At 37.6% G+C, this 27,402-nt stretch overlaps 1 protein-coding gene across 4 annotated transcripts in view; it reads left to right on the forward strand.

Annotated features, from left to right (window-relative positions):
- Positions 1-27,402, forward strand: part of LOC131310283 (uncharacterized) — a 37,848-nt gene that overhangs the window by 999 nt on the left and 9,447 nt on the right. Inside the window, exons 1-19 of one of the 4 annotated variants that reach the window (XM_058337210.1) lie at positions 9,752-9,991; positions 13,339-13,376; positions 13,514-13,536; positions 14,630-14,736; positions 14,827-14,878; positions 14,978-15,062; positions 16,754-16,844; positions 17,237-17,275; positions 17,401-17,468; positions 17,564-17,626; positions 17,812-17,867; positions 17,960-18,033; positions 18,157-18,249; positions 18,344-18,445; positions 18,587-18,667; positions 18,748-18,839; positions 18,966-18,981; positions 19,918-20,028; positions 20,127-20,506. In XM_058337210.1, coding sequence (XP_058193193.1) covers positions 9,872-9,991; positions 13,339-13,376; positions 13,514-13,536; positions 14,630-14,736; positions 14,827-14,878; positions 14,978-15,062; positions 16,754-16,844; positions 17,237-17,275; positions 17,401-17,468; positions 17,564-17,626; positions 17,812-17,867; positions 17,960-18,033; positions 18,157-18,249; positions 18,344-18,445; positions 18,587-18,667; positions 18,748-18,839; positions 18,966-18,981; positions 19,918-20,028; positions 20,127-20,228 — 1,413 coding nt within the window. In that variant the 5' untranslated portion in view covers positions 9,752-9,871 and the 3' untranslated portion in view covers positions 20,229-20,506. Of the gene's footprint in view, positions 1-606; positions 710-889; positions 988-1,185; positions 1,317-1,400; positions 1,510-1,945; positions 2,138-2,229; positions 2,367-3,720; positions 3,953-9,750; positions 9,992-13,338; positions 13,377-13,513; positions 13,537-14,629; positions 14,737-14,826; positions 14,879-14,977; positions 15,063-16,753; positions 16,845-17,236; positions 17,276-17,400; positions 17,469-17,563; positions 17,627-17,811; positions 17,868-17,959; positions 18,034-18,156; positions 18,250-18,343; positions 18,446-18,586; positions 18,668-18,747; positions 18,840-18,965; positions 18,982-19,917; positions 20,029-20,126; positions 20,507-27,402 lie in introns of those variants that run through there. The other 3 variants (XR_009195167.1, XM_058337211.1, XM_058337212.1) reach the window with 3 other exon arrangements.

A 27,402-nucleotide genomic window follows, 5' to 3' on the forward strand; every position in this document is an offset into this window, starting at 1 on the left:
GCAGCCACATGGAATCTTAGAAATCCGTGATGTACCTGAGTTGCACACTTGATACTTAAGCAAGGATATGGAATATGGGTCCTGAATCCTGAAACTCCTGGATATTTTAGTTGGACATTTGCCTAGAAAGCATATTTGCTCTTCATCTTTACTCTTTTTTAGTGGATTACTATGCAGGAATACATAACAGATGCACCTAGTAGACAAAATTTACCACTGACAATGAAAGAAGCATATTTAAAAAATTCAATATTTTGCAGTGTTCCGGTGTCTTAACATGAGAATTATATGACTTCGACACGGACGTACATCCGTACCCAATTTAATTACCCGAATCCATGTAACATGGGTTGCAGTTAAAATTTCTAGGTTGATCATCAGATACCATTCACTAGAGGTGTAAATTTCCTCGGTACCAATCAAAGCTTAAGTTTCTTTTTTCCAGTATGATGTTTTCGCTCTTCAGTTGCTTTTCTATTTAACTTATGAAAGTTTTGGGAACACTATGGAAAATTGTTGTTCACTTCAATGTTGGAGTTTTCTGTAACGGGGATGTTGTCTGTATAACTTTTTTCTGTAGTAAGTGGTCTGTTCGTGATTCAACAGGAATGGGTTCAATCACTAGGATTCAGGCCTGGCCAAGCCCTAATGTTATGGAAACGCCTTTATGGCAATGATATTTGGGCACATTGTATCGATGAACTGGAAGGTTAGCTTCTGTCTTCTTCTTCTCTGTTCCTTGTTTTGTATTTTATTTTCAGAGCTAATGTATTTGTCTTCATTATAATTCTCGTTTTGATCTTCACTTATGGCTCTGTATCTTGTATACCTCTTCTTATTCCTCGGCCTAAAATTGATTACATTTTGTTATTAAATATAACAAATGTAGGTTTGAACAAGGATTTCATGAAAATGTTGAGTGATCGTGCTGAATTCAGGGCATTGGTTGTGAAAGACATTGTCACCGCATCTGATGGCACCAGAAAGGTAGACAACTAGACATCATGTTTCCTAGTTAGTCTGCTACTGAACCACTTTGCATGTTGCTTGTGTCATATCGAAGCCAAATTCGAAACCATAGGGCATGTATGTGGACAAAATATTTTCCTATGTTTTTTTTTTGTGTGTTGGTATATCTGTATCTTGAGAATTGTTTCATTGACTTTAACTCACAGGATTTTGCAGATTTTGTTCACTTTGGAAGATGGACTGGTAATAGAAACAGTTGTAATACCTTGTGATAGGGGCCGGACTACTGTTTGTGTTTCGAGCCAAGTGGGCTGTGGCATGAATTGTCAGTTCTGCTACACTGGCAGGCAAGCTTGCGGTCTTCTTTTGGTATATTATTTGTTAATTACTGTAATTAGGCTGGTTTTACCATGTACCAATCGGTTTTGCAGGATGGGCTTAAAGAGAAATTTAACTGCTGCTGAGATAGTAGAGCAGGCTGTATTTGCACGGCGGCTGTTCTCAAATGAAGTTGGCTCCATTACAAATGTTGTGTTCATGGTAGGTCTATTGAGATTCTGAATTTCCTTTGAATTTTTCCAATACTGGTCTTAGAAATTTTGGGAAGGGGTAGTTTTTATTGATTGATTCAACTATGCATTATCCTTTAAACCAAAATTCAGCGAATGGACTCTGCTTTGTATTCTTATGATTGGTGCCTTTATGTTTCAGAGCTATGGTATCCTAACTTCAGTAACTGTTTCTTTTTCTTTTTTTCTTGTAGTGCCATGTATAATTTCATCAAGTAGATGACTTTCTTTACGAGGATCTTAGTAGAAAATAGTTACAAAGTTCATGAAATGCAGGGATTTGTTTGACTAGTGGAAGTCATTAAAAGCTAGCTTTTCTATATAATACCAGGAGATCTTTTCCTCCTCGCATAATGTATATATGGATTGGAATTTGGGTTTATTTAACATGGTAGTTATTTTTCTAGGGGATGGGAGAACCGCTTCATAACATTGACAATGTCTTAAAGGCCACCGACATAATGGTGCATGAGCAAGGCCTCCATTTCAGTCCTCGCAGGGTTACTGTTTCTACCAGTGGACTTGTTCCCCAGCTGAAACGTTTCCTTCATGAGTCTAATTGTTCTTTGGCAGTTAGCTTGAATGCAACGAATGATGAGGTACTTCTTGTCTAGCCGTATTTGATAGGCACATAGAGAGAAAAAAAAAAAACGAGTGAGAAGATTGATCCTCATTAAAAAAATTAATGCAGGTTAGAAACTGGATCATGCCAGTTAACCGGAAGTATAATCTGGCTTTGCTGCTTGGGACCCTTCGGCAGGAACTTCGTTCTAAACGTAATTACGGGGTTCTATTTGAATATGTAATGCTTGCAGGCATTAATGACAGGTCAGATAAGCCTTTCACTTTTGCACATTTTCAATGCTATACCTTAGAATTAGTTGTCTCCATTTTTCCCGGGTACCCCATTGTATGCAGCATTTAATAGCCATTCTTAAGCTGTGGTGAGGTATGATTTCATGCGAATTGCATTGATTAGAGCGAGTTTTAGTGTGACAGCATTTCTGTATTAAGTATTTGTGATTACAAGAAATGCGTTTATTTGAATTTATTTTAGTCGTGTTAAGTTCATGATTTAGAGGGGTCAAGTGGGATGTATGTCATCTTTATAAAATGTCTATAATCGGCTTGTGGTTATAAGGTTTTTGATTGCATGTTAGAGGGTCTACGTTTGCTATTAAATTATGTAAATCATTGCCTCACAATCCTTCATACTTATGTTTGTTCATGGCGAGAATGAGAATATTAGTTTTCGGTGGCCGATTGATTTTTGTTATATACCTTAGCACCTTGTGGTGGTGCTGGTGCCTCCATGCTATGCATTGACAGTGCTAGAATCCCTTATTAAGTGGATGAAAAATATGTGTAGTTGGCGCGGAGTTTGTCAATTGTTGAAGTTGTGGTACCTGACTTCGAGGAATACCTCTTTGATAGCTGTCTCGTCGTCAGTCCTTTAATTCCTCAGTGCAGCCACTGCCAAGCCCCCACCACTCCCACCCTCATCTTCCCCAATTCATCGCCATCCCCTCCCCATCTTCCCCCCGTTCCCGTCCACTGCTCACACAGCTTTATTCTCAGTGTTTCCTCCGCCCATGGCTCACTATTTGTAACACTTTTCTACAGAACCGGTGCTTTATTCTGCTTGATCTAATGTGACGTGGAAGGAATGTCAAACGACGCAAGCAAGAATAAAATAATGGACAGACATGGATCTCAAGAATGTGTTGTGAACAAACTATTTGTAGACTTAATGTTCGGCCAAACCTTTCTATTCTGTCTTCCTTTTTCTTAATTTAACTTGCATATGAAGCCTTATCAATTTTCTTGAGAGGGGTTGTGGAAGTGTTGGGGACGGGGAGGGGAGGTGGTTGTACGACCACTGGTTAGGAGGTTTCCAATGGGTTCATTAGGGGTAAATACTTTGTGTGATACTTCATATTGTCGGGTTAAAATTCTAGGGTTGTATTTGTAAGTTTCCCTACATTTGTTAAGATAACATCACAGCCCTGTCTTTTATATTCATATGGTTGCATACTTGCACCTTTGTACGATGTATCTATTTGCATTTTACCTGAATAGGAGGTACAGAGAGTTAATCACATTTTTTGAAGTAATTTTTTTTGATACATTTTACCATCTTAAATAATAGACACGGTGTTTCAATTTTTTGTCGTGTCTGCAGTATAGAGGATGCAAAGAAGTTGATCGATCTTGTCCAGGACATTCCATGCAAGATCAACCTTATATCATTCAACCCTCATTCCGGTTCCCTTTTCAGACCGACCTCCGACGAGAAAATGATTGAGTTTAGGAATACTCTGGCTGCGGCCGGTTGCGTTGTTTTCATGCGACTCAGTAGAGGTGACGATCAGATGGCCGCCTGCGGTCAGCTTGGCAAACCTGGTGAGATCCAAGCCCCCTTGCTTCGTGTTCCGGCTCAGTTCCAAAAAGTTTTGGAAGCATCATTTTGAGTGCTTAGTGTTCATTCAAACTATCAACCTAACAAGTGTGACAGTTCTTACTTGTCAAATGCCAATGAATTGATAAGATTGCGTTTTGAATTTTGAGGAGCAGACCGGTTAGATTGGTATTTAACGCGGGATGTTCTGAAAATAGGAGTTCTAGGTAGTGATAGGGTAGGTTAGGTTATGTGGATTACAATAGTAGAGGTTGTAGCATGCAGTTGTTTTGAGATACTTTTTGTCAAACTACTGATGTAAAACATATTTCTTAGATTTTTAGTTTCTTACGTTGGGTTTTTCATCCTAAATTGCTAAATCTACAGTTTTGGAATATAGGTTTGGAAACGTAATTCATCTAAGGTATTCATCTTTTTTGATGTTCGGAACACTATCTATTATTCCATTTACCGTGTAGGTTTCAATCAGGTTAATCGGCCTGATATCGGCAAGCGTCGGGTCGAATTATGCATGTTTTCAAAAATAATTGCTCCGATAATTAAAATGAAGTCGAGAGAGAGAGATCGTTTCAGTTGTTTTTTCCCGGTCTTGTGACCACTTCAAAAAGAAAGAAGACTAAAACCCTTTTTTTTATATCCGCAAAAAGAAGACTATTTAAACTTCGGCGTTTGGTAAAATTGAAAATTGAAAGTAAACAATGAATGGAAACAAAATGATGAATTGATTAGTGATAGTGATTCTCTTTTAATTTTACTAATGGTTTTGCTACTGGTTAGCATGTAGTTGTGGTAGTGGTGATTGTGGTGGCGCGACGATGGGATGGTGGAGCGGTGATTGTGGCAACGGTGATAGAGTGTTAGTTGTGATAGTGGGACTTGGTGACTGTGGGGTGATAGTCATGAAGGATCCGGATCCTCTACAAGAATTTGTGTGTAAGGATCATGTGAGAGTTTTCATAAAGGGTTGCCAACGCATCAATGAGCAAAGCAAATCTAACGGTCCACATTGGTATTTCTTTGTCTTTGATCAAACGACACAGTTTATGGGAAAATATTCTAATGGAGAGCAAACGGGAGTTCTAAACGTTGTCTCTCTCTCTCTCTCTCTCTCTCATCTTTGGGTAAGACTTCAACTCTGTTTTGTCCGATTGCCAACAACAAAATACCTCTGTTTTATTCCTGTATTTTTAGAGGCCTTCGTGGAATCCATAGCCTGGTGAATTTTTGAGTTTTTGTATAGACCCACTTCAATAGCTGTGGGAAATACTAATATGTTGCTTTCTAGGAGTTCTGTTTCAGTTCAGAAATTGGGAAAATTGTTAGAACCCTGATTTTGTTTTGAGGTACTTATGTTGCCCCAGTGGGGGTTTTCTTGAGATAATTGACCTTTATAGTTGAATGTTCTTGGATACTTTGCTCAAGACTCGTTACAAGTTTGAATTTCTTCACCCACTTCATGGATTTGTAGAAAACACAGTAGTTTGAGCCCTTCAAAGCCTCCGAAGAAACCTAATTTGGAATTGGGAAAAAATATTTCAGTGAAGGCAAAGACCAGTGGCCTTTTGGAGATTGTATGGTTCGAGCTCATCATCCAAACCTCGTCATCGTGGAGAATGGCCAGAGGGACGGAGAAGAAGAACAACAAGAAGATGATGAAGTAAAAAAGCGGTGGTGGGTTTGCTCTAGAACTGTTAACGACTGGAGAAGAGGAACGAAGAAGAAGAAGACGGGGAGAATTTCTCTCCGTTAGCCTTGTATTCAACAAACGGCGTCGTTTGGTGAAAGAAAAACTCGGGAGGACTGTCTTGAACCGTCAGATTTGGTCATTAATGTGTTGACAGCCCCTTATAAAACCCTCACATGATCCTCACACACAAATGCTCATAGAGAGGATCCGGATGTAAAAGGGTAGGTGGAGTGCAATTTTATTCGCCTTCTTTAAAAGATGGTGAATATTATCCTCTTTTTTATGGGTTGAAATGATGTGGCTCCCATCACAAAGTGATGTCATACTTATTATGCAATACACTTTTTTGTAAGTATGACATCACTTTGTGGTGGGATCCACATCACTTCAATCAATAGAAAGGAGAGTAATGTTCATCTTCTTAAGTGGAGGGTGAAGAACTCAGGTGGAGGGGTAGAATGGTGGTGGATTTGTGTTGGAGTGATGGTGGCAGTGGTGTGTCGGTTTATCCATTACACATATTTGCAAGACAATTTTGTGTTGGAGTGATGGTGGCAGTGGTGTGTCGGTTTATCCATTACACATATTTGCAAGACAATTTTATTTTTTTACAGTCTCACAAAAATGTACGGTAAATAAAGATATAGTATGATTTAAAAAAAAATATGTGAAGTGTTAAGGCACCACGGCGGTGCCCTAGACTACGAAATATTTGTCTATTAAGTACTCCCTGTGTCCTGGCTTATTTGTCTATTTTTTAACTTTTTAAGAGCATTTGACTTTTTAAAGAATTGACTATAATTTTTAATTCGTAATGTTTTTAATATATGTAATATGGATCTTGTTTGATAAATCTCAATTAATTTTATTATACAAAATCGTCAAAAAAAATATTATAAAATGTAATATATAAATATATTTTTAAAAAATACATATTTCGATAATTGGAATAAGTTGAAGCGGATGGAGTAGATATTAAGCTATCCCATCTTTCATTATTTGATTGAACGTTGGACTATTGACTGGGGTATGGTTTCGTCGTCCTTTCACACTGCACTTTGGTAATGATGATTGATGACTAATGCCTTGGTGGCTAAGGAATGGCATTGTTGTACATGAAGAAACGCTTTAAATGACGGAAATAACCTCTCCCGTCTTGAATAACAAAACTAAGCATTGGGGCACACTTTCCCCACAAAAGGATGTAGCTTTCCCTTTTCCTTTTTTTCTTGCCTTTTTTTTCTTTTTAAAAATAACTACGGTGTTCACATCACTTTACGCACACCTCAACTGATTCTGAGAATTCAATCCCACAGTTCCATATGGAAATTCGAGGGGCTGTGGTGCTTCAAAACTGTGTTGTTTTGGGGCTGCAATGGGTAGGAGTTTGGGGGAAGCTGAGAAAAAATAAATAAATGCTCTAATTGTCAATCTGTTTGAACTAGTGTGAATATTTTATTTTTTTATTTATTTAATCGTAAATAGTCATAATTAATTTTTGACCGTAGGACTCTCGTTAATTAGTTCTAAGAAAATCACAGAACCAAATATCTCTTAGGGCTAACTAACAAATGCCCTATAACTAAAAATTAATTATGATCCTTTAGGATAAAATGATTAGAGAAATAAGATTTTCGCATCAATTCAAACGGATTAATAATTGGAGCACTTAATTTGTTGAGCAAATTCTAAAGTCAACCTAAAGGGCTTATTATAGTGTGCTACATGCGCGGATTTTTCGACTCTTTTGGGTAAAATATTTGATGTATATACACTTATTTTTGAATTAAATAATAAAAATTGATATGAGTATGCCTACAACTTTGAAACATATAAAGCCGCTTTTAAAAAAGTGACTCATCTATCGAAAATTCCTGGATCCGCCGCCGCCCATTAGGGTGTAAAACCCTGGGGAGGAGGGGAAGGAGGAGATGTGGGGCGGCGGCTTCTTTAGGGTTAGAGATAGAGAGAGAAAGGAATATCGTAAGTTAGTATTAACTATTTAGATGTCTACTCAATCGCAACACCTAGGGGTTGTTCTAGTGGTTCGAGCGGATGTCCAGGCTTTGGGAGTACTCTTTGAGGTCTAGAGTTCGATTTCTCATCGGATGAGTATCCTGAAGTAAGTTGGAAGGGCGTGACTGGTGTGGCCTCACTAGCTCTCCCGGAGGTTTGGATTTCACAGTCAAGTCCATATAGTGCCCTTGTTGTAGGGTTCTTCCTCTGTTACCAAAAAAAAAAAAAACGTGAAATATGCATTGAATGAGTATCACTGCGTTCTTATGAACTTAACTTAAATCTGAGAATTTGGTCATTATTTAATTTTTTTCGCATTTATTAGTTTTGCGCCAAAATTTTGACGGCTATTAATTTGTCTCGACGAGAGGATTCGGAAAAGTAAAATTTCTTTACTTTTACCAAAGTAATTTAAGAAATAACTACTTTTTAGCGCAAAAAGTGGTTATTTATCAAAATACTTAGGTAAAAATGAAATCTTTTTACTTTTTCGATTCTTATCGTCAAGACGAATGAATAACCCACAAAAGTTTGATGCAAATTTAACAAATGCGATAAAAATTCAATTAAGGTCAAAATTTTCAGATTTGAATTAAGTCCAAAAAAAATGCAGTGCGGAGTCAGAAAAATTCGTAAAAGCGTACGGTAGATCTCAAACACTGTGTACCGGATATTTTCTCTTACTGTATTAATCTGTTTTCCTCCGACTACACTTTTATAACCACACATTACACCCACTCCACCACTTTTAGAATTTTCCGTTTTTCCATCAGGAAATCAAAAACTGTTTTGTTTGTGAAAAAGCTCTAGTATATAAAATTTTTGTACAATTTTGACATTAACAGCACCTTTCCTAATAATCCTGGAAAAATTATTGATGGGAAACCTCCATTTGGTACCACACATTTCTTCACTACGTATCTCTTGTAGAGCTCCGCTACCAAGAGTATGAAGTCCGTAAAAATATGTGACGAAAAAGAATGTTGAGAACCGCCGTAGCGGTGTGGTATTTCCCTATGTCTAGACAAACACACACACACAAAGTGGAACCTCGTGTCACGTCCAAAACAAAATTCTAGACAAACACACACACACAAAGTGGAACCTCGTGTCACGTCCAAAACAAAATACTAGATGCATGTGTAATTATTAAAGTGGGACCCACCAGTCGGTAATGGCGGAGGTGAGGAAAACGTCGTGACCAACTTTTCTAGTCTTTCGGAGTACTACTCCTACTTTAAACGAAAGTCCACTCTTATCCCGTTTCACAAATCTTTTTAAAAAATAAGCAGCTTATTTTATATTTTTAAATTTAAAAATAATTTTTAATTTTTTTTACATCGTATAAAAAATCTTGGTGACATCTTTCAAATAAGATCCATATTACATATTTTTAAATTTCAATAAATTTATAATTTTTAAACTTAAAATTATTTTTTTTAAAAATAAGAGATTTTTTTGCGTTCTGGAAAGTAATGATCCCCGCCTGACACTCATACTACATATTCCTTTCTTTTTGAATCGTAACTGATGATTATAAATTTATAACCATCACGTTTCCAAGAGAAAAATTCTGATGATTATAACCATCACGTTTCCAAGAGAAAAATTGAGAAAAAGAAGTCCCGGAACACACTTGGGACCAAGTTCACCCCAGGTTTCAGTTCTCGAGTTTAGTTTTTGACCGTTGTGGGCCCACTCTCGTTCGTAACAATGATCAAAACCGTTGGTGTTTTAGATGTTGTGAAAGATTGAACCCCCTTGACAAAAAGATTGCTACTACCAAACAGAACACCGATTGATATGCCAACAACTCACTTTTCGTTGAGGACAAAATGAACCGTTTAAACTTCTGCGGTCCATTTTATCGTCCAATAACGTAGAGTGTTAGCACGGCTATAGGTGTTCGATCTGATTAAATTTTCACCGGGGCATATCGGTGCACGAGATCTTAAATATGAACGATTTCGATCGCTGTGGTGGGACCGTAGCAGGCAAAAGGATGATCGCAAACCGAACCGGAAATTGGTCCTTTTGACAGTGCAACACACGCGCGCCCAAAACAGTCATTATAATTGGCGGCATCACTTCACCACCACTCCAAAATTCCTGCAACTCCTTTACCTCTCCCGCACACAACACTTAACCCCTCTCTCTTTCTCTCTCTAGCTTCAGTTTTCAATCCACTTCAAAACCCTAACTCCGAAGCGCATGGGAGCTTGCTCCAACAACGAAGACCTCTCGAGACTCACCCTCGAAACATCAATGGTGGACCCTCGGAACTCGAAGCACGTCCACGACAACGTCCACGGAAACATCTATCTCGACAAGGTAATAACCGTTCCTTCACTTCCCTGCTACTCTTCTCGAAATCGTTTGTCGTAGTATTTGTTGACGTTTACTTGTGTTTTTACTTGTACTGTCCAAACGAATATCTATTCGATGCTTGCGGTTTTGATATTCAGTCAAGTTGATCGAAACTCTTCGTTTTTTCGATTGATTTCAAACTTCTGTCGTTGATAATGAACGAAAAATCGCCCAAATGTGTGACTATTTGATGCTTGCGTTTTTGAATTTCGACCAAGTTAATAGAAATACTTCATTTCGATTGCTTCAGACTGCTATCGTGTAGAATTATGTAGTCTTAATCCCGTGGGAATAACTTCGGTGTCCCCGGTCATTTTGGGGGAACCGTAACTTTTGGCATAACAAAATCATCATGAGCATAACCAAAACACGTTACAAGCATAACAAAAATAACAAGGCATAACTTGTTTGTTATGTCTTGGTTGGGTTTGGTTATGCCTTGATTGTTTTTTTGGATATTTCTTGGTTATGCCTTGTTTGGGTTTTGTTATGCTTGTAATGAGTTTTAATTATGCTCACAATGGTAAATTTATGCAAAAAATTACGGTGTCCCCCAAATGACCGGGGACACCATATCATTATCCTAATCCCGTATATGCACTTGCAGGATGATGCTATGGTGTCCCCGGTCATTTTGGAGACACCGTAATTTTTGGCATAACTTCACCATTATGAGCATAACTAAAACCCATTATAAGCATAATAGAATCCAAATATGGCATAACCAAGGAATATCAAAAAAATCAACCAAGACATAACCAAACCCAACCAAGGCATAACAAATAAGTTATGGCTTGCTATGGTTCTATTATGCTTGTAATAGGTTTTGGTTATGTTCATAATGGTTTTGTTATGTCAAAAGTTACGATGTACCCAAAATGACCGGGGACACCGAAGTCATTCCTCATATGTGCGCGTTAGTCTGCGTGACTGCATGTACGTATGTACAGATTTTTTTTGTGGCGGTTTGAGATATTTTCGCATTTTGTTGGCTTTGTAGCAACGTTTTAAATGAAGGTAGTTATTTACCGAGATTTTGGACCTCCGATGCCTTTATTTACCTATGTATCAGCGGATTCTATGTGAGAAATGCATATCTATGGTCGTATTGTTACGTTTCCTGATTTGCTATTTACAACTCTGCTTCATAGCTTAGTTAGATGCACATCAAATTGAGATTTTGATTTGATTTAAGGTTTTGAGTGCATTTTTGTAACTTTGTTATATATATATATATAGACACACACACCACGGATCAAGTGAGGGATCCCTCACTTTGTTAAAATGCGGGACTTTCATTTTCCGATCAAATTTTGAAAATCCGAACCGTTCAATGTGTGCAAAACGTGATTTCACTTCATCTGAGCAGTTTTTTTTGAACCGTTCAATGAAAACTGCTCGGATGAAGCCCTTCCCGGTCATTTTTTTTGCTGATTTCTCGCGGGGACCCTTAAAAATCACGTTTTGATCACTTTGAGCGGCTCGGATCATCGAAATTCAATTGGGAAAGGGAGTCCCGCATTTTATTAAAATGCGGGATCCCTCACCGGAACCTATATATATATATATATATATAGAGAGAGAGAGAGAGAGAGAGAGAGAGAGAGAGAGAGAGAACCGGTAAGATTAGTTGCTTTTGTATGAGTCTACGTGTTGGAATCTATGTCACATGATTCGTGTGCGCGAGTATGAGCGTCAAAGTATCTTTGGAAAACATCATAAAATACTAAAATTCGCTAGAGTGAGGATTGAGAGCAAGAAGGGAGGAGAGCCTTACTAAAATGTGACTGAGGTTGGAATCTATCTTTTTTGGTGAATAGAGATATTTTCCATTCTTGTTGACTTTGTAGCTAAGTCAGGGGTATTTACAATGTGAAATTAACAAGAGAAATCTAAGAATAGGAAAATGGAAGAGGAGGGAGAATTTCTTGCACATACTTGGGATCTATGAAGCACGGATACGGATACGGGATACGGATACGACATGATACGGATACGGCGATATGTCAAAACCTAAAAAAATAGGATACGGATACTTCAGGGATACGGCTGTATAAATTATACATTTTTATAATTATTAGTCTCCTAGGCATAAAAGTGAAGTCATAAGAAATAAAAGAGTAGTTGAATTGCTAATACCAAGCATGAAGTACATGTCAATCTCAAAAGATTAGAATTTTGTAAAAAAGAAAAAAAAATATAGGTTAGTAGGCAATAGACTAATCGGTATGCATATAATATACTTCATATATATACACATATATCTATGTACCAGTGTATGTATTAGATATAATTTATTATATAATGTAAACAATAGAAACCCACACCAATTAAATAGAGAGAGAACCTTGTGATCAAAGGTTCAAGCGATCAGGGTAGGAAAATATCGACCGGTTCATGGAATGATCACTCGATGTGCATAATTTCCTAAGTTTTATATTTTTAGTGATGCTATTATTACAATTTTTCCCTTTTAATTTGTACTTGATTCTTTAAAAAAATTCATTTTAACCCCTGCCGTATCCTAAACGTATCCTGCCGTATCCCCCACGTATCCCTCGCCTATCTGAAACGTATCCGAAATAAAAAATATTTAATTTAAATGCAGGATACTTATTTGCCGTATCCGATACGTATCGGGGCGTATCGGGCACGTATCCGTATCCCTCGCGTATCCAATACTCGTACGTGACTAGTTTCGGAGTATCCATGCTTCATAGCTTGGGATCCTTAGTATGTTTTGGAAGTCTGATTTTATTGAGAACCTTGATATGCAGTGGTTCCATTTTTAATTTATTTATTATATATATATGAGCAATTCTTCATTTTGGCTGTTAACATATCAGTTTTTGGCTTTTTACCCTAACTTTTCTCTTCTTTGCAGACTTCTGTTGGTAATGTAGGTTTTTTTTTTTTAAAATCATTTTCTCTTCCTTTTTTTTTCGTACTTAAAAATTGGTAGCTTTTTAGATTCTATAACGGATAGTTACCGAAAATTAGACTATTGGCACTCGATTTTGGAGTGTGCCAATGACCACGTCCAGCACATTTCACGTCCCTCTCTGTGCCACGTGACACTAGGTCGCGGCTCGAGAAATATTGTGGGTCCCAGACTAATTTACATCTCACAAAACATTGTTTGTTTTTCTCTTTAAAATTACCTCTGCATCAAGAGATGGATTGAGAGCTGGCCACACGGCTTATGCTTCTTAGAAGCTTGGGTCTGACTTGGCCATTGAAACATATAACTCTATTATTTCTGGACTGAAAATCAGTGAAATATTGATTTCTTTGTTTTCTCTGGATTGCAGCTCTCATTGAAGTTCATTGATACTGAACAGTTCCAAAGGCAAGTCTGACTTTGACACTAACTTTTAAGAGTTCTTTTCCTTTCCTTTTCCCCATTCCCTGTCTAGTATTCATTGAACCTTTTTTTGTACTAGCTTTCCTGCGGGTAATTCTCTGGCAATTTTCTTCATTTTGCAGACTTCGTGATCTAAAGCAACTTGGTGAGGCTTTTTTCTTTTAAGACTCCCCCCCATCCCCTGGGCCCGCAAGCCACACACGCGCGAAGTTAACTATTATGACAATTAGGTCATGACCTGCATTGGTCTGTCCCTTATGTCAATCCAAAAAGTGTGCTGCATCTTTAACCTTTTTGCCTTTTTAACTGACTATATTGCGCATGTGCACACGCTAAATAAACACATGCCTCTCATAGTACATTCCCTTCGTAACTTGTGTAGGTAAAGAAGTTGGGGTTCAAGTCCATACATCTTTGTCATTATGTTCTAGTCCAGACCAAAATACATCTTTCAGAGTTTATCTATAAGCTGATCAGAGTTCTGTCGTTTCTATAAATTTCTTCCCTCTTTTGTCTTCCCTTGGCAAGTTGTGCTTCAGGGTCGCAGAAACTTAATTATCTCATATAAGACAGGTATTATTGTTCCAAACAGTTAGATGCAGCATCAGTCAACCCTAGGTTTCAACTTTGGGATAGATGGATGAAAGTTTTGAAAAGAATGTGAGCTTTGTAGATTTTGAGGAAACATGCCTGCATTGAGTTTAGAATATGTTACTATATTTATCTATGTAAGTTCAACAGAGTATGAAGTAGATAATTAGCATGTTCTTTGCATGCAGACTTTCTATTTAGTGCAACTGTGTGATACTGTGATCTCGGTTGTTTACCACCATTTATGTGCACAGAGCTTGTTTAGTTGATCAGGTCTCCTTGATCGAAGTCATGTTTGGAGTGCTCCAGTCAATAAACAGGAAGACGAAGAATTTCAGTGTCAATGTTAAACATCCTTCCAAAAGGCGCTTGTGGCAGCTGTTTAACCTCTCATTCATATTTACATGTCCCATGATTAAATTGTGTCTATTCTGCACTTTTTGGCTCATAACAAGCTTCCGAATAGGGAACTTTTGTGGTCAAAGTGAGAGGATGTCCCTGCTAGAGCCCATCCCAGAACTTAATCATGTTTGCTACAAAGAAATTCCCCGGCTATTCAGTTGACCTTTTCAAGACAAGTAATGCTTTATGTGTTGGTGCTGAGGGGCTTAAAGCTGTTACTGAGTCAGTTTTTATTGATATTTCAGGTGTAACACACATGGTTTACCCAGGGGCTGTACACTCTCGGTTTGAGCATTCCCTCGGGGTATATTGGCTGGCTGGTGCAGCTATTAATATGATAAAGAACTTGCAAGTAGGAAAATGACTGTGCCCTGTTGACTCGTTATCATTCTTATATCCTGTTGGTGATAATTATTTGTCCATAAACATGCTTTCATTGCAGGGCGCAGACCTTGGCATTGATCACTTTGATATACAGACAGTAAAGCTTGCTGGTAACTACATGATGCCTTGCCGTTCAAAAAAACTACATGACAGCTCCATGGCATTATGTTGTCTGTCTATCTAATGTTGTTTTGTTATTCTACAATTAGGATTACTGCATGATGTGGGGCATGGGCCATTTAGCCACTTATTTGAGCGCGAGTTTCTTCCCCGGGTTCTCGATGATTGCCAATGGTAATTCTATCATGCTACTAATTTGTTGATGGTCGCTGAAGATAATCATATGGGTGTTTGAATATGTAGCACCGTATTGAAAATCCTTGAACATCTTTATCCATGCCATTTGAAATTATTAGGACCCTTAATCTTCCTTTAAAAGTATACAGTTTGTGGGTAGATACATTTGCATATCATTTTTATTGGCTCCTCTGAGGTGACTACCATGAAAGGGAAGTATGCTTTCATTATCATAGTAGTTTACTCAATTATGCGTATGATTATGTAGGTAAATGATACCTGCAGGGCCATGCATTGTACTGGAGTTGAATGTAGAACCTGCCTGAATGCATTCTGGATTCCGATTGTAGTTGGGTATAAGGACATTACGTCAGTGCTGGACCATATAATTGCTGGGGCTACAATATTGTTAAATGAATGTGATTTGTGTCCTTGTATTAGATGTGCACCTGCAGTGAGTTTTGAATCAATTGGTTTCAGTAATACAAGGTTACAAAGTGATTTTGGAAACTTTTACACAAAAACTTGAGCCATTAGTCTGGAGCTGGCTGTTTACTCTCAGGAGAGAGAATTTTATGGCTATTTGAACTTTATGACCATTTGAATTCCGTTCTTTCTTTTTCACTTTTTCTCCTCCTCCTTTTAGTTTCCTTTCAAGCACAGCCTTTGTTGCCAAGAGGCCTTTGGCCCAACGGCATCAGGGTGCACTTAGGTGCTAGGTGTAAGGAGGTCAAGAGTTCAACACCTCTAAGGTGAAAATGTAGAGCTATTCTAACAATAATAAATTTCGCCAAGCAAAAAAAAGAAAAGAAGAAGAAAAAGGACCAGCCTTTTTTTTTTTTGATATTTGATTGTGCTTCCATATCCCTTCCCCTGCTTATGAATCCAAATTTGACTTCTCCCATTACTAGCCTGCAACTGGGAAGGTTCTCTGCTCTTTGGCATGGGGACGGGGGTTTTGATGGGGTTCATGGTGCCTTCTCAATTTTTGGAAAAGAGGAGGCAGGAAGGAATCACATTTAATAGTGCAACGCAATGTGATTGATTTCCAGGCGCATTTCGCCTGTAAGTTAATTGGTAATGTACACTTACAGAAAGAAGCAGCACTTACTACACCACCTAAGCAGGTTTAATCTACTGCTTACATTTTCAATTTGGAAGATTGTAATAGATTCAACATTGGAGTTCATTTTGAGTTACAGGAAAGACATGAAATGTCTTGGTAACCTGTTGATGGCATATTATTATTTTCATATGTAGTCTTAACTGAAATTGCATTATATTGGGTACAAGATCAATAGTTTGTTTCTTTTTTTGGTGGTTTTATCTCATAGAAGTTGGCTTAAGTTTTTCGTAAACTAGGTTCTGAAACTTAATGCACTTTACACCTCTAAGCAGTTTGACCTATTACTTACATTTTTGCGTTTGGAAGATTATAGAGCTTCATTATGGTAGTAGTACTATTTGTTATGTATAGTCTAGACTTTCAATGTCTTGCTAGTCTGTCAAGGGTGTATGAGTTTTTGTCGTTTTAGTTTTCCTTAATGGTATTCCATTGCGTACAAGACCAATTGTTCATTTCAAACTTTTTCCTTGTTTGATCAGAGAGAAATAAAAATTTAAAATTGCTTATAATGGGCTAATATCAATGCATGATTCTGTAATTAATTAGATGGAACTTTTTGCAGGTCTCATGAGCAAATGTCTCAGGACATGATTGAACACATCGTTGATGTGCACAGCATAGACATTGAACGTGAAAGTCTTAACAAAGTGAAGGTTGTATTGTTTTTCAAATTCTATTATACTTATGATTGGTACCCAAGTTTTCTGTTGCTATTCAAATGCCAACACATTATGAAAAGATTCAATTTTCAAGAATTCTTTAGTGGAAGAGACTTGAGTTCTAGGAGCACATAGCTCCAGGTGGACTTCTGTAACTAATAAGGTGGTCGAACGCTATCTACTGGGACTGGATGTACTGAATTGATTTCAAATAGATCTCCCAATTGCATCATTGATTCTTTTTAGCCTTCCAAGTTCTACGTGTGCAGAAATATACCCTGAATGTGGTAGTTCTATTGGTGACATGGGATAAAGTATCATGGATCACACGGGCCTTTGTTCTTCTCTTTTTCCTGTAATATGATATTTGTGTGATTTTTCAACAGGAGATGGTAGTTGCTAGCAATGAAAATCCTGCATCAAAAGTAAGTCATGACAGTTTTAAATTTCACCTTTGAAAACCTGTTCTTTGCTTGTAATCCAACTTTTCTTTGTCATTGCCTGTATCTTATTTTTCTTTTTGGCTGTTGTTGGCCCTCTTCCTTTGCAGAGTTCGAAAGAGAAGCTTTTCTTATACGATATTGTTGCAAATGGTCGAAATGGAATAGATGTCGACAAGTATACCACTTCTCTTTTGACTTCATCTGTAATGAGTTTTAACGTATGAATATTTTGTGGATATTGAAATTAGTTGATAACTTGTCTGTATGCAGATTTGATTACATGGTTCGTGACTCTCGCGCCTGTCGACTAGGTTATGAATTCCAGTTTCCGAGGTATGATAAAAAATTTGCAGGGGCATAATCTTGTTAGTTAATGTATACATCTACTCTTCTTTTAATGTATCTGAGGTAACCTTTCTGTAAAGGCAGAAGTCATTTCCCTGATCTGTGAAGCTTCATGAAGCTTTTTACGGCCTGCAATACCTCCCAAAATCATGTCTTGATGTTGTTACTTGCAGGCTTTTGGAGAACATGAGAGTCATAGATGATGAAATCTGTTATCGTGCTAAGGAATGTATGTTTTCAAATGTCTGTTATCCAATTACATTGATAATGATCATGATATGCACTAGTTCCATCTGCATATATAAAAGATAATATGGTCAGGTTTAACCATCCACAAGTTATTCTCCATGCGTGCCGATCTGCATCGAACTGTCTACATGCATGCCAAAGTAAAGGTACCGCATGTGCCTAAATCTTTTTCTTCAGAACCCATAAGTGTGCATGTTGTAGATCATATTTTTATTTAATCATATATAGGTAAAAAAAATTTAGATTGTATCTGACAACTTTGTTTCCAGGCAATAGAACTCATGATTGTAGATGCCCTCACCAAAGCAAATGATAAACTTCAAATTGCAGCTAGTATTCAAGATCCAGCTACATACTGGAAGGTTTGTTTATGTTTCAGTAGACTGACCGTCAATATGATGTCTTTTGGACCGTATTCCTTTTGTTTTAATGTAATCAATTTGCTTAAAACTGCAGTTAGATGACACGATAATAAAAACTATTGAAACCCATTCAAGCCCAAAGCTTAAGGAATCTAAAGATCTGATCCAACGGATTCGGAGAAGGGAACTGTACCAGGTACTTGAACACATACCACAAGGGGCAGGGATGATGGTTTCTGAGAAAGTGCTTTCGTTCAGAGGCTTACCTGTTGTGTGCCCTGTTTACTTCATGTACTAAATTGTGGAGGCAAAATGACTGTGTATCATCCTCTTGCAGTTCGGCAATGAGTTTTGTGTTCCCAAGGAAAAACTGGAGCACTTCAAAAATGTCACTCCCCAAGATATCATCTGTTCTCAGGTACTTCTAATTTTTATCGTAACATTTTAGAAACTTTTGTCTCGAGACAAAGAGGTTCTGACAAATATTTCTCCAACCAGAAAAGTTGCGGTGTTACGATAAAAGAAGAAGATATTGCTGTTGCCAATGTTAAAATTGACATGACACGGGGAAGGAATAATCCTGTTGACAGGTATGCGGGAAAGGGTTGGACAACAATTTTGATGAATTAGTTACTCTGTAGCTCAAATGCTTTGATATTTTACAATTCTTCTGAACTTCAATTAACAATGACTCCTCTTGTCTTCATGTGTTCCAGGGTCCACTTTTTCAAGGTAATGGAATCTCCTTACAACTGCCTGAATCCGTATTCAATTGTTGCTCTTTTCAAGCCTGAATCAAGTACTGGGCTAAATTTTTTAATTTCAATAAATGATAACTGGTTTATAATCCAAATGAAGCTAACTGATATATGGTATTGCAAACACTTGGGGTATGTGATGTGGATGGTTGAAAGCTCTTAATAGTTAATAATGTGATTAGTTCCTTAAAAATTAGTTGTGTCGAAAAAAGGAATGGCTTGACCCAAAATTCATGGAGTGGAGCTGTTATATGCATGTGTGCTTGACCAGGGGCGAATCTACACCAGGACCAGGGGTTCTCGTGCCCCTTTGGAATTTGGAATTTTACGCTTATACCCCTATAGACTTAGTATGCTTTTCATTTATCCCCTATAGGATTAGACTAGTGTCCACATATTAGAAAAATATGAAATCAATCCCACTCCTAAGCCTAAAAAATAAAAAGAGCAACTCCATTATCTACGGGCTTCTCTAGTTTCTCTTTCTAGAAACACCTCTTTTTGGTCCTATGATTTATAATTCATGTGTTGACTGTTTGAATTATGTTTTTCATTTCAGAAAACAAACCCATGCCTAAACCTGTGAAATATGGATTGAAAATGTTTGTATCCCAACATAAACAAGGGAAAATGCTGGATGTTGAATCCCTTATTCAGGTAAAAGGGATAAAGTCAAAACGAAACCGTGAGAGAATAATGGGACTTGGAAGCGTAGCCCTACTGGGTAGAATTTTTTTGAAACCTCAATACTTATCCGCTCAAGGCACGGTCTAATTCTGTACTCTAATTCTTTAAAAAGCTGAACCGTCTTGGACTCTTGGGTGCATGATACCCTTGGATGATGGACTTTTCTCCTTGAAATAGTTTTGTTGTTTTACTGTATAGGCGTACTCAGTGTTTGTTTTCCCAGGATTATGAGACAGATGATAAATTCACCATAGAAGATGAGAGTATTAGTCACATGCTGCCCTCGGGTCACCAAGATATGATAGTGAGGGTGTACTCTAAAAAGCCTGAATTGGTCAGTGAAAGAATATTAAATATTTATTCTGTTTTTATCATGAATTTGTTTTGCTTGATTGTGCATCTGTTAATTAGTGTGTTCATTATATGAAACAGTTTGAAGCAGTTTGTGAGGCCTTTGTCAATTTTCAAGTGAAAACATATGGGAAGACAACTCAAGTGCATGCTACTCCTGAGAAGAAGAAACGCCAAAGCTAATTGCTTCAACCATCTGTCTGGCCTCGTCTCGCTTTCAGTTGGAAAATGTACATTTTCGTATATGTGTGAAGTGAAGAAACTAAATTTGGTACGAGCATACGTGTAAAGAACTCTCTCTCTCTCTCTCTCTCTCTCTCTCTCTGTGATAGTCCTGCTTCATTTCTCCTTGGTACACTGGTGTACAGTCTGTAATGAGTGTGGCATCCACAATGCCTTTGATTGAGGAGATTTGTACTACAATTTATGATCCTCAAAGTTTATCAAAATCTTTTGTAAAACCGAACCGATCTACGAGAGGAGAGATATGACAGTGGCCTTCAAAGATAAGCAGCTTTTTCAAGTACTTGGGTATTGAACAAATTCAATCTTACTGAGGGTTTGTGTAGGAAGAAGGGAAGGAATTATATCCTTTTCAGCCTCTCCCTATAATTTCCAACTGCGTTTTTGTTCGACCTCAAATCCGTATTCCTATTCAGGATCCAAACGCAGTCGCCATATGATTCAGTAGAATCTTTGAGATGGATGGTTTAGATCATCCGTAGTATTTAGAGGCCAGTTTTTTTTTTCCTCGAGAAATTTTGGGATATTTGGGTTGCATATGGCATTTCTGGTCTGATATATCTAACTCAACTGGAACAAGTTGAAAGAATCATCACTTGGTATACGCTGATTCGCTTGGGATAAATGGAAGATCCAGGCTTGTGCTTTAGTTGCGTACAGTCGACAGTGTATGAATTATTCTTGCCGAACTGGAAAACTGCCGCCCATTTTCCTCTATACAGTACTGGGAGTATCATAAAATGATGCAAAATGTTTACTTTATTGCAGAAATGATAGTTAAAAACCCATCAGATATGATCAAAAATATGACATAACAAATACAAAGTGCTTTGCATATCAGGCAAATTGGCCTCCAGTTTTCCTAGTTATAAGTTGGCGTCTGGACCAGCTTAAGCTCTATTTCAAACTCACTACTACTTTAATTGATGTTAGTTTTAATTGTTGTTTCGATGGTCCAGTGAAAGTTGTTAACATACTTACGGGAGCTGTATAGAAGGGATTGTTTTGAACTCGATGTTTAATCAAGTAGAGTTTGTCTTCCTTTCCTTTATCATCTTCTGAAAAAGGGCTATAATGCCGATTTGTAACTGAGTTTAACCTTCTGTTTTTGTTTTGATTAGTGACATTCCTTTATTGTACAGATTATTTATCTGGAAAATGATTTTTGTGCTCTATTTTTAAATGCACTTTAAAATTGGTCTTGTAGTGTGGTTTAAAAATTTCCTTGTGTGTAGTGTAAAGCACTGGAAGATAATTTTTGAAGTGTTTTTTGCTGTGTTTGGTTTGGTTTTTGAAATTTTTTTTTGAAAAATAGTAGAGATAATAAGTGAAGAGAGATAGAAAGAGAAATGTTGAAAGTAGGAGGAATCTAAAGGGAATTTTTAAAAAAATTCTTTTTGAAAAGTAAAGAGAAGAAGGCATTTTATTATAATACTAGTAATGTGGAGTGCAAAAATTACAGTATTTTTCTAATTTTTATGGAGTTTGATTTTTGCGCTCTAAAATTCACCCGAGGCGCTCGCTCCAATTTTGTCCCCATGTGGTAGGAGAAGGCAATCCACTGCATATGCTGCCCAACCCAAGTCAAGGACTATTTTGCACATGGTTGTGTGGGATCCACATAAAATATTTCACGCAAACGATCTGAACCGTTCAATAATTTTAAAATAATTATTAAATTGATCTTGAAAAAAATTAGCCCAATTGTAGCCCTAGCTTAAAGTTACCTTTCTGATACCTTTCATAAAAAGAGGCTTGACTTAATTAAAGAGGCTTGAATCAAGTTCGAACTCAAGTTTTTGATTCAGTTAATAAACGAGTCGAGCTTGAGCTTGACAAATCTCGACTTGTTTGCGGCCCTACTTTGAGCCTATAATTTCATGCTAGCAGAATGGAGGAGTAGCATCTTGTCAACAAAACACGATTTATCATTGACTGTTTACAAGAACAAAAGACAGATAGGAGCCAACCTTTGCAAGAGAGGCGCGTTTGAAGGTGTGCGCGAGTGAATTTCAGAAAAAATTTAAAGGAGTCGAATAAAATACTGACACAAAAATTAGAGCAGGGCAACGGACACGAGATACGCTAACACGATACGAACCGGACATGAAGTTAGCGGGTTCGGGTTGAACATTTCTGACACGAAAGACGAAAATGACACGATTCGAGAACACGAATTCTAAATGGGTTGGGTTCGGGTTGAACACGCCAGACACGAAATTGACACGATTAACACGGTTACTAATCTGTGTCACCCATTAACACGAACGTATATACATAATATATGGTATATCTGTAATTCTATATAGAGTTGGGCAACAGACATGATAACACGACACGAACCGGACACGAAGTTAACGGGTTAGGGTTGAGCATTTCTGACACGAAACACGAAAATGACACGACTCGAGAAACACGAATTCTAAATGGATTGGATGATTTGTGACACGAACCCGACTAACACGACACGAACACGTCCTGTGTTACCCAGGTCTAACAAAAATTACCAGAACTGTAGCATAAACTCACCCTCAGATATATTCTATTTTATGTTCCGCTGCGCCTCTACGAACGACAAAACCAACTTTAAAGTCGGGGCAAAAGTGTCTCCAGATTCAACAACATTAATTGGCCCCACCACCATCTACCAAAGCAGATTCTATTCTGTCCCATCTCTTATTATTTGACTCTTATCCCAAAGTGGATATTACTACTAGCTTAATTAATTAGCAATCGATCAAGTACTTAACAAATGCTCCATTCGTCATAATTTAAGTGTCCACTGCGGTTCTGCGTGTCATTTTTAATAATTTATATCTCTCAACATATATTATGTATATATTTTTAAAATCATTGTTTATAAAAATAATTGAAATCTGTCAAACAAGATACATATTGCATATTTTTAGCAATATACATTGGGAGATATAAACAATCGAAAATGACATGCAAAACTGTAGTGGACACTTAAATTGGAACTAAGGAAGCATTTAAATGGGTTGATATTTTACAGAAACTGTTAAAAATACATTTAAACAAATTAAATAACTCTGATTATTTATATGGGATTCCGAAATAAAAAATGCTAGGAATACAATAATTCAAACACAGCACCATACACATTCTCTCACATACATGAGGGGCCCACACGCATGCATGTGTGGATTCACATGTATGTGAAAGGTTGTGTATGGTGTTGTGTTTGAATTAAGTCACATATAATCCGGGAAACAATCATTGTGTTTGGTTTGTAATTTTGAGATAAAAAAGTTCTATAGATTTGCGTATTTTTTCGTCTTTAGTAAATTTTTTTAACATTTTGACAAATACTTTTACTTTTTGAATAGATGTACGCTATGTACATCCAAAAAGTATAAAATAAGTAAAAAAATTGACGATAAATTACTAAAAACAAAATAATACTGATGACGAAACAATCAAAAATTTTAGAGAAATTATTTCTGAAAGAAGAACCAAACAAAGTGAATGTCTCTACCTCCAAGGTCAAATGTATGCTATCACATCAATTACCAATGTGTGCTGCTATCCTATCGTTCATTATTTAATTGGACATTTGGACTGTTGATTTGGGCATGGTTTCGTCATCCTTCCTTGCACTCTGCACTTTGGTAATGACAAATGACTTGGTGGCTAAGGAATGGCAGCATTGTTATATGCTTTTGGCTGGCTGGCGATGTGAAATAAGCTCAAATTCTCTGCACGCAATTTTACTTATATTTGGTAAAAATTGCCCGCCATTGTTAAATCATGTGAAAATCTTACGATTGAAGATTTGCAAGTGATCTAATAGCTGGAAATGTTACCATGGATAGAAGATTTGAATGAAATGCTCTAGGCTTAGAAATGTTACCTTGATTTGTTTCCTCCAACTACACTTTATAACAACAACATACACCCATTGCACCATAGTTGTAGAAAAATCTTTCGTTTTCCCAATGACCTTGAGAAAAATATTTACGGGGCATCGCCACATAGTGTTGAACATTATTTTTCGTCATATTTCTTGTAGAGTCTACTATTTAAGTGTAGAAAACCTGTAAAAAATATAACCCATATAATGAAAACAATCATTTTATCTCCACACTCAATTACAAACCCACACTCATAATAGGGAGTAGAACCCGCACATACTACACACCCAGCGTGTGAGACCCATCCCTATTGTGGGTGTGAGTGTGTATTGGGTGTATAAATGGGTATGGAGTTAGAATTTTCAATAATGAAGAACGGCATTGAGAGGAAAAACGGTGGAGACACCGCCATGCCAAGACCACTAATAACTCCCGGAAAAATAACCGGCAGGTGGTGTACGAAAGGCTTAATTGCCACTTTGATGGGGTGTAGTTTTGAAATCCCCAATACATGACATCTACAATAATATTGTAACATTACTTTCTTAGACCATTCTACCCTTGTACCCAACTTATCCTACTAATGCGCTCTCTCTCTCTCTCTCTCTCAAAAACCCACACTCACTCTAAAATCCAACCCGTCACTCCCATTGTCTAACAAGCTCAAAGAATTGTGCGAGCAGAAATGAAAAAACAAGCATTCACACACCCAATTGATGAACCAGATCCATTGTCTCATTGAGTGAATCCAACATTCAATTTGATTAAAAGATTTTCGAACAAACATTTGTCAAACCCCATCCCACAACCCTCCCCTGTTCTCCTCTTTCTCACTCTCTCTCTGTGACTCAACAATTTCTCTTTCTAAAACAACTCAACAAAGAATCCTGAAACTTTGCAACGTCCTCGTTAGGGATGCAACGTCCTCGTTAGGGATGCAACTCAACGTCCATTGCCACCGGAAAGTGGGGTGTCACAATCTACCTCCCTTAGGGATGCAACGTCCTCGTTGCACAAGCCCAGCAACCTTCCCCTGGTGGCCATGGTGTGACACTTAGTTCTGTACAGCACAATCAATGTGCTCGTACCAGATTCTAGAGGTGGCCCCCACTATGTAGACCAGGATTGCGCTCTGATACCATTTGTAACGACCCACTCCATCTTTGTATAATATTGTCTGCTTTGGACGCCCAAAGCCCATAGACTTCCCAGTAGGTCACCCATCCTTGGATTGCTCCAGGATGAACACGCTTAACTGCGAAGTTCCTATACGCTTTGGCCCGCCCTCACGGCTTTAAAAGGCCTTGTACAAGTAAGAAGGATCTTTTCTTATAAATCATGATTTGCCCCCTTCCGTCCGGACGCTTCCTGCAGTACCGCCGGCCACCGAAAAGCGGGGTGTCACAATATAATTGACCATTGTTTGAAGTACGAGTATAAAAAAGCAAATCATTAATTATAAACGACTACATCGCGTATTAGTAAAGTTCAATCATTCTGTTAACACGAACCAAGTCATATTTTCTAAGAGAACCTTATTCCTATTGTTTGAGATATAAAAGAGCAAGTCATTAATTATAAATGATTACGTCAAGTATTAGTAAAGACCAATCTTTCTATTAATATGGACCAAATTATATTTTTTTAGAGAACATTATCTCTATTGTCTGGGGTATAAAAGAGCAAGTCATTAATTATAAAAGAATACATTGGGTATTAGTAAAGACCAATCTTTCTATTTTGATTATAAATGACTACATTGGATATAAAAGATATAGAGTTGTTGGTTTTGCATTAATGTTGGAATTATTGATTCATTCTAATGAGAAGAATAAAAAGAGTAAAAAATTATGTTCAAAATTGAAAATTTTGAATAATGTAAAAAAATAATCTAAAACATACTCATTTTTATATTCATGGAAAAAAATTTGAACAATATTTATTACACTTTAGATTCTTCTCGTCATGACAAATCAATAATTCACAAAAAAAAACTAACACAAAACCAAAAAATGCGAAAAGAAAATACATGAATAAAGGCAAAAAAAAAAAAGTAATTCAAATGGCAAAGGGGTGTTTTTGGTAGTGAAAAATTTGTAGAAAAATTGGTCTTGTTATTATCAGTCCATTGGGCTGACGATAAGCACACTAAACGATAAAAAAAAATTGTATGTACTATTAACACCTTTTAATATACGTTTATACACTTAGTATTGTCTGCTCAATAAACCGATTTTAGAATTTTCCTTTGGAATATGCCATATTTTCCGTGATTTCAGAGCTCAAGTACCATCACGTAGTGAATGTTTAGACTGAGAACCACTGTCCTGTCATTTTCCCATAATTTCCCTACGACTAGACCCCCAAAAAAAAGAAGAAGATCCACGTGTCACGTCTAAACAAAAAGAAGCATGTGTAAAAAACTGACTAATGTGGGACCCACTATTCGGTAATGGTGTGGGGGTGAGGAAAAGTTGTGACGAAAAAAAAAACAAAAAAAAACCCAAAAAAACCAAAAAGAAAGCTTTGGCTCTGCTCTCTCTTTTTAATCGGAATCGACCCCTGTGGTTCCACAGTTCCACTGTAACTGACGTCCGCCCGTATATTCCTTTCTTTAAAGTTGAATCGTAGTAGTAGTAACTGATTATTACCAAAAATGCTACAGGGACCGATTGTGGGGGGACCGAATTCGGACCGACGGCCGCCGGCGGGCCGTCTCCGGCCACCGGACGGCCGATCCGAGCCGTCCAAAAATTTTAAAAAAAAAAACCGAGGGGCCCTGCGCGGGAATCAACGTCATCCGAGGTGTGTAGGGTGCTTGATCGGAGCACCCCTTTTCGTGTGTATATGTATAATATATACATATACACACGAAAAGGGGTGCTCCGATCAAGCACCCTACACACCTCGGATGACGTTGATTCCCGCGTAGGGCCCCTCGGTTTTTTTTTTTAAAATTTTTGGACGGCTCGGATCGGCCGTCCGGTGGCCGGAGACGGCCCGCCGGCGGCCGTCGGTCCGAATTCGGTCCCCCCAATCGGTCCCTGTAGCAACACTCGATTATTACTCCCCCATCACCTTTTCCCCTCCGCTTTCAACAAACAAGAGAAGAAAACTTCAGAAAAAAGTCTCCCAACGGTTTTCGATTCTCCAGTATGGTCTTAGGACTATTCTGGCTGTCGCTGCGGTTCTATAACAATGATTCGAACCTTTCGTATTTTAAATATTACAAAAAAAAAAAA

This window comes from Rhododendron vialii, chromosome 12a, assembly GCF_030253575.1.
Source record: "Rhododendron vialii isolate Sample 1 chromosome 12a, ASM3025357v1".
Taxonomy (NCBI): Eukaryota; Viridiplantae; Streptophyta; class Magnoliopsida; order Ericales; family Ericaceae; genus Rhododendron; species Rhododendron vialii.